This window comes from Echeneis naucrates, chromosome 3, assembly GCF_900963305.1.
Source record: "Echeneis naucrates chromosome 3, fEcheNa1.1, whole genome shotgun sequence".
In the NCBI taxonomy this organism is placed as follows: Eukaryota; Metazoa; Chordata; class Actinopteri; order Carangiformes; family Echeneidae; genus Echeneis; species Echeneis naucrates.
Window position 1 is genome coordinate 23029663 of NC_042513.1, and position 14231 is coordinate 23043893.

Sequence of the window (14231 nt, forward strand, 5' to 3'; positions counted from 1 at the left end):
TGAGAAACCTGGATGAAGCTTAGTGAAAATTATTTGCTCTTTTATAGTGAAGCATTTTGTTTACTGAAGATCATACCGATATTATTTATGATATAATTATTAACATTTTCATTTGCTTTATTTGTAACGCTTTAAGAGTCTATGTTAATCGCAATAAACATACTTTTACAAATGCTACAGACTATTAGACATGCATGTTTATTCAAAGGACCATCAGCTGTTCCTAATGATTTTAGAAAAATATATTTAATAAGCAATATCCTGATAAATCCATTTCCAAAGAACGTGATACCTGGTGTGTGTGTGTGTGTGTGTTACATCTGTCACCACTGTTGTCCATTTTGATTGTTGACTGAGTTTAAAAATTGGCGAATTATTGTTTTGTTTTTATTTGCTTGGAAGTTAAAAATAAAATAAAATCATTTAATTTAAAAATCAAACAATTGACGACGTTGACGTGAAGCTCAGGTTGCCCTGGCAACAGTGAGCCCAAGGAGACGCCGTCGTCATGACCACCGTGACACCATTATCGTCGTCCGTCGCTCCCGGCGTCACTTTCTCCAACTTTGTCCACATGAAGGTGAATTTAAAGACATTCACGAAGCTTTTGAAAAAGATTTTCTTTTACTTTCTGACCGAAGGTCGCTCCCCTCCGGCCCACGTGCTCGGGCTCGTGGTGAGCTTTGGATTCATGTCTTGCTATCAGTTTCAGCGTTAGCTAACTGCTAACGCTTCATTAGCTTCAGTTGTATTTGTTGTTATTGTTATTGTTGTTTGGTGATAACGTTACATTCCTCCTCCACATGCAGACATTATTAGGGCCATTCTCACCTTTGCTGCAATGTCCGTGTCTGTTACTTTGCAGAGAATTCGACACCATGTTTGTTTACTACGTTTATTAGCATGTTTTTATGTATATGACCCCAGAAATGGAAGCAGCTTGTGAGACAGAGAACTCAAGGTTGGAAACTTTGAGACCGTCCAGTGCAACAAAGGTACAGAGCTCACAGCTTGACATGCATGTTACTTTTTTTAAATCAAGTGAAGAGTATTTGTGAGACGCATATATGGATTGGACAATCCTTCCTTCTCACTCTGTTAATGGGAACAAAGCGTTCATTGAATGAAAAGATGGGTGATTACTGAAGGAAATATTTGGTATTCATTTTTGATTGTTTCGCCTATCCATTAGCTTCCAGAGAGCACCAACTGTCTTGCATGCTCGGAGGATGGCATGTACCTCAGTCTGGGCCACGCTCACGGCTTGTCTGTGTGGTGTGTATCTTCTCTGACCTGTGTCGCAGAGCGGCTGGAGGACAGACTGGAAATAACGTCTATTCAGATGAGCAGAATAACCGAGAAGACCTATCTGCTTGCAACTATTGATGATATGGGTGGGTTCTATCCCTCTGATGAGCCAACTTCAATTCTCTTTATGGATCTCTAAGTTGTTAGATATTTCTAGATTGACTGCTCTCAGGTTGTGTATTACACTCAAACAGCAAAACAAATGAATAAATAACAAACAAGAGAAAAGAGGTGGTAAAACTGGAAATCTAGTAGAGGTTTTCAGAGCCTCCAGAAACACCTATTGTCATCATCATCATGGTAACACCAGCTGCAATCATATTTCACTGCAGGTGTTGCCCGAGTCTTTGCTTATCACTGTGACAGCATTCACCTGCTCAGCACTGTGAACAGCATGGTGCGTATTGACATTTGTTATTGTATTTTATCATTCATGTCTTTAGCTGGATCTTCTCGTACTTTAATTTACTCCCTCAAAAACGTATTTAACAGTTATTGAACCTGCATATTAACTGTGCATATTTTATCAGGTTGAATATAAATCTAGTGTAATAGTTATTCTCTGAAACATCACAAGAATCTTTGTTGCATAAAGGTTTGATTTTTTTCATTTACTGAAATATATTTTTTAACAAGAGATTAAAAAACTTCTGTCAATATCAGGAAAATGTCAACAAAAGGAGCATTTGTTTGACTTTCGAACTATCTCAAGGTGGATACTATGGAGTTGCAGCAATCAGCTGTAAGTAAGGACTTGTTTCTTGGTGCTTTTGCTTGAAGACTACTTAATATTTGAATATTGAGCAACATGAATTTAATATCTTCTATTAGGTAATAGTGCTGTTTGGCTCGAAGTGTATCGCTTCCCCTCTGAAGCCTGGCTGAAAGAGTTAGAGATGGCAGTGTCACATATCCAGGTATTGTTCTGTAGTTTAATATTAGAGAATTCAATATTATTAATTTTAAATGTGTTTATCAACTAACCAATATTTAAAAAAATATATATATATTGCATCATTAAATAAATTAATGCAGAAAGGGGAGAGGACAAGAAATATTTGAACAGATGATAACTGGTAATGACAAGAAAACAGAAAGACTTGCTGCTGATGTACACATTTCATTAAGTGTCTTTGAGCACATCACTGGCAGAAAAAGGTCCCCCTTCTTTGTTATTCATATTAGCAGGAGCATTTTTTAACTTTTTTCATGTTATTGAAATCAAATCATGAGTAAATTGAGAAGGATTATGATAGGACTCTATTTTATTGGTGTTTGTCTTGAATCTTCAGGAATCAAATTGTAATGAAGACGTGGATTTGAAATGGACTCCACTGTCAGTGGTAACTAAAATTAAGCCACCAGAAATTCCAGAAGGTAAAATGTTTTGTCAACGTATTTATTGTACAATCAGATCTATCTCTGCGAAAATGTCCAGTTGTGTCCTGTTTGTGGCATTCTGCAGGGACAGAAATGGAAGGTCCAGATGAGGTGCAGACAACAGACTTTCTGATGCACTATTTGGCTTTGGACATTCTCACCAAGAATTGCAAATTAGAGACACATTCTTTTAAATCAGATGAAGAAAAAACACACGAAAGCCAAAGGTATGATAAAGTTTGTGCATATAAAATGAGTATCTCTCAGAAATATCTCCCAACTGAGCTGGCAATTTTATCACATTATAATTAATTATGTGTTTTTAAAGTAATTTTTTATTTATATATTATATATTATATTATATAACCAAAATTGTGGGACGTTTGTAATTATTTATCTGGACCAAGACGCAAACACAAAGACTCAAGCAGCACTGGTGTGAGAATGTTGAAGGAAGATGGATGAATGGGGTTGGGCTGAGGTACTGTAGGCGATGATAGGTGAGAGTTGTAGGCAAGTCAGAGGGGAAAGGGTTATGGTAGGGACAGGCAGACTGGAATAATGAGATATATCTGAAGTCCAAGGAACTGGAAACGGAAGGTGAAGAGATTGTAGGGTTGGTTAGCAGGCAGCAGTTCGAGTGAAATTGAGTTAAGTCCAGGATTGAGTCTATGTTGAGGGGTTTAACAATCTGGGAATGTGTGATAGTATTTGATTGAGGGCTAGAGGGCCATCATGTCAAAAGCTGCCAGAAGCAGGGAGAGGCAGCTGCACATATAAATACATACAACCAACCAACTAGCACAGACAGACCAGGGTGACAGAGACATCCAGAAGCATACAGAAAGAAATATAATTCAACTAAATCCAGGGCTGTGACATCATGCCCAGGATCAGTTCCTGATGAACCATTTCATGTAAATGCAGATTTCTCACAGTTATGTGGACTCTTTGGTGGTTTTATCTGTTTTTCAGATGTTGCACTGTGCATTTTCTTCTGCCTTGTGGTCAGTTTCCTGGAGACTTAAAGATAAGGTCACAGCCAGGTTTGTAATTATTTGGTAATTTTAAAAATAATGAATTGTAAATTTGGTATATTTCAGTGGAAAACCTTTCACAAATGCCAGGTTGGCAGCCTTGAGGGTGTAGCCCTGCTGATTTCTCTGATGGATTTTATCTCTCATAATCATTCAGTCACTACTTTCTAGCCAGCAGTGACATGCTCTGCTCCTGTCAGTATGCTTTTAATGTCTGACCTTTTCTGAGCAGAATCTCCTGTTGCATTCTGTGTATGGTGGAGTGACAGTCATAATCTTCTTCAGTATCAGCTGCATAAAGCTCGAAATTTCAAACCAGGTAGACTGTTTAATTAGATGCTGATAACCGCACCCTGTTATGTTCATTGTGAATTTTTTTGTCTACCATGTTTTTTCATTTATTATGTATTGCTGAAAGCCACTGGAAAACATGTTGTGATCCATGTTTTATTTTTGTTTTTTAAGCAGATGTTGAGCCCGTTCCTTATTTGTTTTGGCCAAACACAAAGAAAATCCTCTGCTCTGCTGTTACTAGATGCACCCAATACATAGCTCTTGGACTTGATAGTGCTTTGGTGTGTATCTGGGACAGACAATCTGGTGAGCATGTCTTACGGTGTGTCTAGCAGATCCTTATGGCCAATATTATTTCTGGCTGACTCACTTCTTATTTGCTTATACTGCCTTCACCCTTGTTTCAGCATATCTGAGTGGTTTTTTTAAATGGTTTTATTAATAAGTGCTCATGGTCATTGACAGTGTTTGTTACATTTCACAAGAGTCTAATATAATGCAAAAATTTGTACTTGAATGCTCACACTTATTTGTACAGCAGTACTATATATGATATAAACTTTGTGGCATTGAATGAGTTTAGTTCTAATTATTTACCAATGGATCTACACCCCAACCTTCACATGCGTTCATGAGATTTGGTTAGTCACAAAATAGGTGAAATTGCGATCTTCTCTGGGTGAAATGAGCTTGTGTATAGGTGATTGCGTCAAAAGAGTAAAGTTGAAATTCAAAAGGGGCTGCATAAGTGTTGAAGGCTTGGGGGAATATATTATGTTAATAATGGCCTGTTTTATTCTCTCTTTCATTTTCTTGTCTTTCCCACAGGGGCTCCTTTTTCTGTCGTCTTAATTTCAGCAGCAGACTGTGTCATCTCCAGGATGCAGTTTGTGGATGACTGGCCTGTGTCTGGAGATGATACCCAGTCTTTTAACACAGAAGAAGTGCATCTTTTGGTTGCTTGTAAAAGTGGAGCAATCCATACTATCAACACAGGACGAGGGAGACAGTCCCGCATAACGCTGCTCACTGACAGGTTACCTGAGTGAATTACATGCAGTCATATTGTATTTAAAAAAATCAGCAGCACACTTAATTCCCTCTAACACTACAGCCCAAAGGACACTGGGGACCTGCCAACTGTCATTGTATCAGTGCCAACCCTGCGGAGCTTAGTAAGAACAATGAAGTTCATTTATAAAAAGAATTCAAAAGCATTAATCCTGATAATATCATCATTTTAATCTCCTTTGGCAAAACTAGGTCCTTCGGGTGCAAAGAAATGGAAAAATTTTCCTCCATGATGTCCTCAACAAGCAAACTTTGTGCACTTTAATTCCTCCAAAAACTCATTCCATTGCAACTCCCTGCAGCCCTGTTTATGCTCTGAACAGTAAACGGAGAATTCTGTTCATACGAGGTAAATCCAAAAACAAATATTTGCTTTGTTTTTCATTATACCCGAGGCTTTGGTTTTATCAAGTTCAGGGGAAAAATATTGATAATGGAGTTACTGCTGATCTTCTCGAGGAGTGTGACCTTCAATATAGGTTCAGATGAAAGTGGATATGTGCATAGAGATGATACACAACCAAAGTAACGTGTCATACAGGTGATCAGGATACCAGCTACAGGCCATCTTCACAAGAATACAGCCAGAGTCAGCTTTTCATCTTTCATTTTGGAGAGTCTGACAGCCTTCAGAAGTATGTTGTTTCACCTTCAGACTCCCCACAGCGACAAAAAACGCTGAGCTACATCACTCTAGAGGAAACCTGCGACCGCTACCTTCAGCAAAGGTTTGTGGACTTTGCACTTTTATGCCTCTGTAAACTACAATCATTTCATATTTGAATATTAACCTTGTGTGTGCGTTTCCTTTGTTTTCATGTGAAGAGCACTGTCTGCCGATGCAAGGAGCAGAGCTTTCACACAAACATGGAAGGAGCTGCAGGAAGCAGTGATGGCACAACAAGGACACAGCTGAGCAGTAGCAAACTGAACTCTTGCAAACAACCATATGGTAATGTATCATTCACGTAGTAGTGAATTAAAACACTGAGGTGATGCCAGTTTGTCGAGTAGGGTAAGAATAGAGAAGAGAAAAGACAACATTAGACAACATTATTGTGGTTGCTAGCCGCCATCTCTAATGTGTATTTTATAAGGATGAGTGTGTTCAGGCTCATTAGGGCTGGGCTGCTGCCTTTGGGGTCGTTGAATGTTTTATATGTTGTGTTTTTAATGTCAGAAGACAAAAAAAAATGACAAAAGAGATTTTCTGCGTTACTATTTCATCATAGACCAGTCTTAAAAAAAAATCCATTTTGTTTTTTGTAAAGTTTTAGATGAAGTAGTTTTGTAACAAAAGAAGTGGTATTGTTTTATGTGCACCTACAAAAGAAAAAAAAAAACCTCATGCCGTTTATGTTCATAAATTAATTGATTTGCTTAAATTGCTTCCACCAGTCTCCATTTTTCACATATAATTGAACCTAAGAAGCACAGATTCTCTGTCTCTCTTCAACAAAAGGCCTTCAAAATTGAAATTACTTCATTATTTTCACATACTATTTTGTTGCTTTCTCACTTGGATGAGACAAGTGAGTCACAAATTTAATGTTCCTCTGCAGCGTTATTTCTGGTCGGCTCCTTCCCTGAGCTTCAACTGGTGGCAGAACGTGCTGCTCTTTTTGGACATTGATCTGCACTGTTGGATCATATTATTGCGTGGCATCTCTGTGAAAGAAAACTGATGCTGACACCTGTTTTAATTTCAGCTTGAAAGAAAATTTGACTTTCTAAAGTACTGTTGCCAAAGTATCAGAGATAATTGAGAGACTTATTCAAAGACCCGGGCATCCGTCACTGTCATCATCAGGTTTTTCCTGGGGCCAAAAAAAAGCTCAAGGAACAATGAAACAATGCTCTGTATGGAACTGTGTACTTTTATTGAGCAAGAGACTTTAAACCTTCTTTCTTGTTGCTGTTGTTTATACTGTAGTTGAATGTTTTGCTCTTCACCATTGTTAATATTATTATTATTATTTTATAGCACTTTTCAAAATAGAGTTACAAAGTGCCATCAGATAAAGCAACAATACAGTAAAACAAAGGCAAAACGTTGAACATAGACTTAACATCGATCAATGATGACATTTAGAATAAGCTGAAAAAGGAGCTTGGCATTATTATAATAATTATTATTATTAGACCTGATAAATTGTACTTATATGGTAAATATGAAGCTCTGAGAGCCGGCTACACCCTGGACAGGTCGTCAGTCCATCACAGAGACAGACTGAGATGAACAACCACTCACACACACTCAGACCTACAGACAATTTAGAGTCACCAATTAACCCAGACATGCATGTCTTTGGACGGTCGGAGGAAACCCACGCAGGCACGAGGAGAACATGCAAACTCCACATAGAAAGGCCCCAGGCCGGGAACCGAACACGCAACCTTTTTGTTGTGGGGCAACAGTGCTAATCACTACGCCGCCGTGCTTTCCTGGCACACTGTAGTTATCTCTAATTTATTTGGTGAATTTCATATTCAGGGAAAGTTCATGTGTGTGTGAATGTAGTTGGTAAAAAGTGGCGTCTGAGATCTTCTACATTAGTCACAGATGGCTGAAATACAGCTGTTATTACATCGACAATTACAGCTACAGTACGTCATTTCTTTTATAAAACAAGAAAAGAAGCTTGATTGATGGTTTTCAGTGGGCCGATAAGATGCTACAGTCGCTGCATTTGAACCCCCATGTGTCATTTGTTTTTTTGTTCTGAACAAAACATTAAATATCCATTTTCTGTCCCTAAGAGCCAAGAGCTGATCATTTCAAAGTTACCCACAATTCCAGGGTAGAAGTGGCCTTTCCACTTAGGTGTTATGACTCATCTCTGATTACAGGCAGCCGCCCCCTCAGGGAGCCGACAGCTACAAATTAGGACAAAGATGGTGTCTCCATTAGAGATCTATGCTAAGATTGCTCAGAATTGCTGTGGAACAGTTTACATAGTTACATTTGCTGCTTTATTAATAAATTTCTCACCTGACGGGTAAATTTGCCACAGAAGATTGCCAACAGCATCCGATTCACAATACTCATCCCGATAAATACATTTAATGTAAGATGACAATGAATCACAATTCACTGACCACACAAACAAGCCACCTACAACTTTTTGTTTTAAGTAAGCCAAAATGACACATTGTGATCCAGGAACATGTGATCCATCAGATTACACAGCTAGACAGTTAATAAATCAGGCTACATAGTTACAGAACAGAAGTAAAAACCACCAGGAATCGTTCGCCTGCTCCTCATATGATGCTCTCAGGGCTCGAGTGGTTTTGATCTCTCTCTGCGTCAGTGTCCACAATTAGAAAGCTGCTCCCTTGTGACACTGACTCTGCTTTGCTGTGATTATCACTACACAAGATGAATGTCTCCTGGCCGGTAGGGCTCACCTGTCTCTTCAGTGGTAAAGCAGTGGCAGCGCACGTGAACGATCCAGTTATAACCGTGTTTGTGTCCAGGTCAGATGCCGTCGTGGCAGCGTTGCAGTAATACCTCCGGAGGCCCTTCCGGAAGTGAATGGTAAACAGGCCGTAAATGACGGGGTCCAGGCAGGCATTGACGAGGCCAAAGATGAACAGGATGTGTGTCAAGGAATGGGAGACTTTCCCCTCCAGGTCTTCTGGGAAGAACCAGTACCAGAGTCCGAGCAGGTAGTACGGAGTCCAGCAGATAATAAAAGACAGGACGATTACAATACTCATTTTTAGAGTCCTCATCCGAGCTCTGGGGATGTTATTCTTCGAACAGCGTAACTGTACTTCATTGGAGGATGCTGGAGGCAGAACAAAAAAACCAAAATGTACATATCAGAAAAAGGGCTTGATAATTATAAATAATACATGTGTTATGTAATATGTTGCAGATAATGAGTGGCTCACTGCTGCCAAGCTTTGATACTAAATTATTAGTCAAATGCCTTTGCTGCAACGAGCTAAAATGTTTCTTGATTTCATCTGATCTTTGGTCAGAGTGTAAATATGCAGTGGAAAGTGGAAACTAGCTGATAAACACTAAAACAATAGCTGAGACTGATGGAAATGTCAGAAATTGATATTTAGTTCAGGGATAATTATTGTGATTAAATTTAATCCACTAACCCCAATAAGATATGAATGAATTCTAATGGCAGATCGTGCAATAGTTCTCAAGATATTTAACAATAAAGCCAAAGAAAGTCAGTGGATGGTGGTACTTAAGGAACAGTCATGGATCTCACAGTCATCAGGATTCATGACTGTGAATAACGATGTTGGTTCATTTAATCGTTGTTGAGATAGTCGAACACCATAATCCCCTCTACTCTGCCGAAAGTGATCTATTTAATGAAAGCTGTGCATGTTGGAGTCTGTGGATTATCCTGAGTCAACACAGCTGCAAGGAGATGCTGCTGTTCAGATTTTGAACCTTCTTCTTCTGCGTGGACGCCACAAAATGAGAGTCCACCCACCTCCACTGTAGAAATTCAGACGGACGATATCTCATACAAGCACACAAGTTCATTCTGTTGTAATTCGGGTAAACCGCTTTTGATGTGATGAGGCCGTACTGTTGAGAATCATAGTTATGTTCTTTTGAACCTATCAGCCCAGTTTTCATGAATAAAAGGGTGAAAATAATGTACAGCAGCAGCTTGTCCCTCATAAAAAACTGAGTTTAGACTCACAGTTATCTGTTTTCAGTCGTTTGGAGATCTCACAGAAGATCCTTGTGTAGCAGGTGATCATGATGACCAGCGGCAGCAGGAACAGACAGGAAAAGGTGAACATGTTGTAGGCCGTTTCATGCCAGTGAATGGGAAAACTTCCACGTGTTGTGCACTGAGTGAAGTGCTCAGGATGGTCGATGGTCACGTTGTGAAAAAGGAATAGCTAAGGAGGAAAAGAAAGAATATTCTGTGAGTCGTCTTCAGGCACGTGAAGTAACGCTGATTGTTCCGACTGCATGTGTTCAGTCGCCATGTCGTCACTCATATTTTCCCCTCCTCCTTGTGGAGATATTTGATGATGCAGATGCTGTTTGCGAGTGTTTGATCAGTGATGAGTGGAAATGCGTTCTGTTGATTTTAGGTCTGTTCATCCTCTCAGCACAGGTTGCATTGACATTTTTTACAGAATTGTTTGATATGACTTTTTTTTTTTTTTTAGCTCATTCATTATAATTTTGTTTTGCCACCAATTTCATGCATTTGTGGATAGCAAGATATATTTCCTGGAAAAGAACCACAACCGAGTGTTTGTGGTTGCTCTTAAAAAACACACTATGAGACACACGGTGAGAGGAAAAAGGATAAACTGGAATGTGTGTGAGTGTGCTGGGCAGTAAGTCAATCTAATTGGTGAAAATGATTCACAACAGAGAGGTATTAAGCTGCAAATACAACACTAATGATATGAATACATTAATTCTATGGCCGCTGTACTGCGGTTAACTTTGGTACTTCACTGCCCACATTTCCTCGTGTTTCTCTTCTCTTTTTACAAAATTGATTTATTGGAATCACAACGGACCCAAATATAGAAGCTGGCCATGTTTCTCTGTAAACACAATACTTCATCAGCCCTGCCACATGACCTCACCTGAGGGACCGACAGCACGGTGCTCATGCCCCACGCCACAGACAGCATGATCCTGTTCTTCTTCCTGGCCTTGTTGATAGCCAGAGGGTTGAGGATGGCCGACTGTCTGTCCAAACTGATCACCACAGTGACGAAGGCGCACGAGTACATCGCCTGCAGTTTGAGAAACATCAGGAGCCTGCAGGCAAAGTCCCCGGCAAGCCACTGGACTGTGATGTTCCACACCGCGTCCACGGGCATCACGATGAAAGTCACCAGGAGATCTGCCACCGTCAGGTTGATTATCAGCACCCTGACGTGGGATTTGCGTTTCCCATCGCTGTGTGCCGCCTGCAGCACGGCCAGGTTGCAGAAGGCCGATACGGCACAGAGAATGAAGGTAATGATCACTCTGACTTTGGCTGCAGTGGTGAACGTGGGCAGATCCAGCGTGTCGCCACTTCCGGTCCAGTTGTGTTGGAGAGAAGAGCAGTTGCAGGTGGTGTTCAGCGGGCAGTCTGCCATCAGGAGGTACATGGTCACTGCAGAGTCACACTGAGGGGAGTCCATTTTCTGAGCTTGGCAGAGGAGCCAACATGCTCATTCACCACGATGAGCCACTGTTAACAAATATGAAGAGAATCAATCAGGTAAGAACAGATGAGTCAGGGCCCTGAAGTGGGTGTGGAGCGCTGTGACGTCACAGGAGAACCACAAACATCAACATGAATGAATAACACAGTGGCTCATCAAGAGGAAGTAATATATGGGAGCCTCATTCGCCTTATAAATCAGTGAGGTGGAAGAATGTAGCAAGCAAACTGTCGGGGATGTGAAAAATATGAATCCAGTGCAAATATCTACTAGACTTCTGCTCGTGTGCATGGAATAGAAATTCTCATCCACAACCTGCACACAGGAAAGATTTTTTCAGTCACTGTGAACCTTTGGGACCAAAATTGTCTCCCAATAAAATGCAACAAGCAAAAATCATCTTTATGTTTCTGTCTTTTGAATTTGAAACCAAATGGACCCTCTTTGGTTCAATTTTATCCAACAAGTTATAGGCAGCCTCTGTTTTACTGAACTGATGTCGTGACCACACCTGCACAGCCAAGCTGAGCTGGGATGCCGGTTTAATGAACATACACAACTCAATATCCACTATCTGGATTTAAAAGACCAAATTATTATCATATTGATTAAAATATAAATAAATTCATTCATTCACCTCACAGGACTCACCGAGTCTGTAATTTATTTCTGTCTTCACCATCCTCTGATTTTAAAATAAATAATTTTTATAGATGGGAAATGTTGGAGAAACTTTGTGTAAATAATGATTGTGTTATTATGAATACTCCACAGATCGTTTAAGCAGATTTCAACACACAATCATGCTCTCTCCCTCCCTCTCTCTCTCTCTCTCTCTCTCTCTCTGTCATTGTTTTGTTCTGGGTTTTCTTATTTCTTCAATCTTTTTTGTTTCGACGGGGGGACGATTTATCAAAATTATTACTAAACTAAACATTTTCATATCATAATCCACTGATCAAACCCAAAACGGTACTTCCCAGTATCTCATGACATTTAGCTGAGTGTGTGGATCCAGAGGTGATTTTCTATGATTTATTTTCACTGAATATCTCAAAAAGTCCTTCGGCACAAATGACAACGTTTTACTTTGTTGCATGTCCTGATTCCCACACACACACATTAGACTGATGTGAGGTGAGACACTGAGGGATTATAGAACTACAGCCTAATTAGTTCATGACAACAAATGAGCCTCCAGATCTGCAGATGGGGGGACCGATGGCCAAAGGTCCAGTCTGTAACCTGCAGGCAGCACTTGAACGCAACACGCTTACCTTCATGTGCAGTGGAGGCTGCGGTTTGAGCCTTTTGCGCGGCTTTGTGATCCAAATGACTTAAAAAAAAAAAAAAAAAAAAAATCACCGCACATCCGTGTCAGTTAGTTTTCCAAAGGTGGGATGATGTAAATTTAGAAACACATCTGTGCAGCTCCTCCTCTGATGGTGATCACTGTGAGCTCTGCATCCGCTCCACCTTAATGTTCACACCAATCAGCGCCAGATAGGGAGAGGCTGGGGGGCGTGGTCTGACCTAATCTGCATATTCACACATTAAGGTTATTACATATTAAAAAAAAAAAAGAAGAAGAGTAGGATTTTTAATTTAGTGATTGAATGCCTGGGATAAATACATTATAAGTGACAAGTCAGTGTGTAAAAACTGTTCAATGCTGAATATACAAAAAATGAGGTTAATGGATACAACACATTAACATCATGTTTCCTCTGAGGACGTCTTAGTTGGTTTTTAAGAAAAGCTGAATACACTAACTTCTTTTTTAATAATAGGAGGCGACTGAAATGACAGTTTTTGTTCATCCAGAGCAGAAAGTTGAACTAACACAGGTGTGAAAACTGCCGGATTGGATTTCCCGCACAACTACAAACTTGCATCTCCAAAGCTAGAGGCCACAATCGCAGAATAACTAAATACAGTACTGTTATTCATGCGTGTGTTCAAATAGGCAGCATTTCCTGTGTTTTGTTTTTTGTCTTGTTGATGTATATTTTACTCGCTTTTCAGCTGCCCAGCTAACAGCAATGCTAACAGTCAGTAGCTAATTTTCCGTTTGACCCGCGGTGGTTCATAATCAGCCACTGTCGGCCTTTTGTGCCGTTTCCTTCTGTTTTTATCGCGGCTCCAGGGGCCCAGGGCCAGTGTGGCCGTCAGAGAGCCATGTCACGGGTATTTATTTGAGCAGGGGAGCCACGTTTTTAAAGAAACATTCAAAGCAGCTGTGTTGTTGCTGATCCTTGATACTGTCTTAAATATGTTTTTGTCTTGTTATGTTTGTGAGACCTAGTTATGATTAATTGAAACACTGTCTACTTTTTTAATTTTTAATTTTTATTTTGGATCCTCATTAGCGGACATAACATGCCAGCTAGTCTTCCTGGGGTAAGTCCACACAGACAAAATACAGCAAATCCACACAAAAACTCACACATCTGCACAAATACATCACAGAATACAGCAAACCATACCCCACACATAAATTAATACAATTACATCAATCTACAAACTACGTTGAGCAAAATTAGATTAAATATTTTTTCTCTAATAGGTCTGTCATCCTGCTTGCAACAGATACACCCAAAAAGATTTATAGTGGTAAGTCCTGTCCAATTTTCATATGCTTTTGTTAGGCTTCATTTTTTATTCTGTATATTCATTTCCCAAAATGATTATGATTATTTTGGCTCTAAAATGATCATTTTCAACTAGACTAAGAGCAGAAAGCATTCAAACCTTGAATGTAAAACCTGTCAGTCTGAAATTAAAGAATTTTTAATCAGGGATTTTATCTGTTGACATGGTAGCTGTTAATATTTATTTTGCAAATGGGAGATTCAGTGACGAGACTCCTGACATTCTTAAATCTGTGTTGCAGGTTTGGTGGTGTAAGTGTGGAGTTGTAGGCGGTGCACGGAAACTGTGTCCAGTAGGTCCAAGCTTTTCTATCATTAC

The 14231-nt window shown here is 39.7% G+C and overlaps 2 protein-coding genes across 2 annotated transcripts; one reads left to right on the top strand and one right to left on the bottom strand.

The window, feature by feature from the left end:
- Window positions 1-508: 508 nt before the first annotated feature.
- Window positions 509-6006, top strand: wdr93 (WD repeat domain 93). The gene is made up of 15 exons (XM_029498577.1): window positions 509-580; window positions 1193-1394; window positions 1641-1705; window positions 1972-2050; window positions 2140-2225; window positions 2601-2685; window positions 2774-2915; window positions 3664-3734; window positions 3958-4044; window positions 4194-4325; window positions 4848-5055; window positions 5134-5194; window positions 5283-5439; window positions 5632-5818; window positions 5916-6006. The coding sequence occupies exons 1-15, from the start codon at window positions 509-511 to the stop codon at window positions 6004-6006; spliced, it is 1725 nt and encodes a 574-aa protein (XP_029354437.1).
- Window positions 6007-8354: 2348 nt separating this feature from the next.
- On the bottom strand, window positions 8355-11237 carry LOC115040744 (putative gonadotropin-releasing hormone II receptor). Its single transcript, XM_029497746.1, has 3 exons — window positions 10689-11237; window positions 9776-9980; window positions 8355-8884 (listed from the first exon to the last, which is right to left on the bottom strand). Exons 1-3 carry the CDS (start codon window positions 11235-11237, stop codon window positions 8355-8357), a joined length of 1284 nt encoding a protein of 427 aa, XP_029353606.1.
- Between the last annotated feature and the right edge of the window lie 2994 nt (window positions 11238-14231).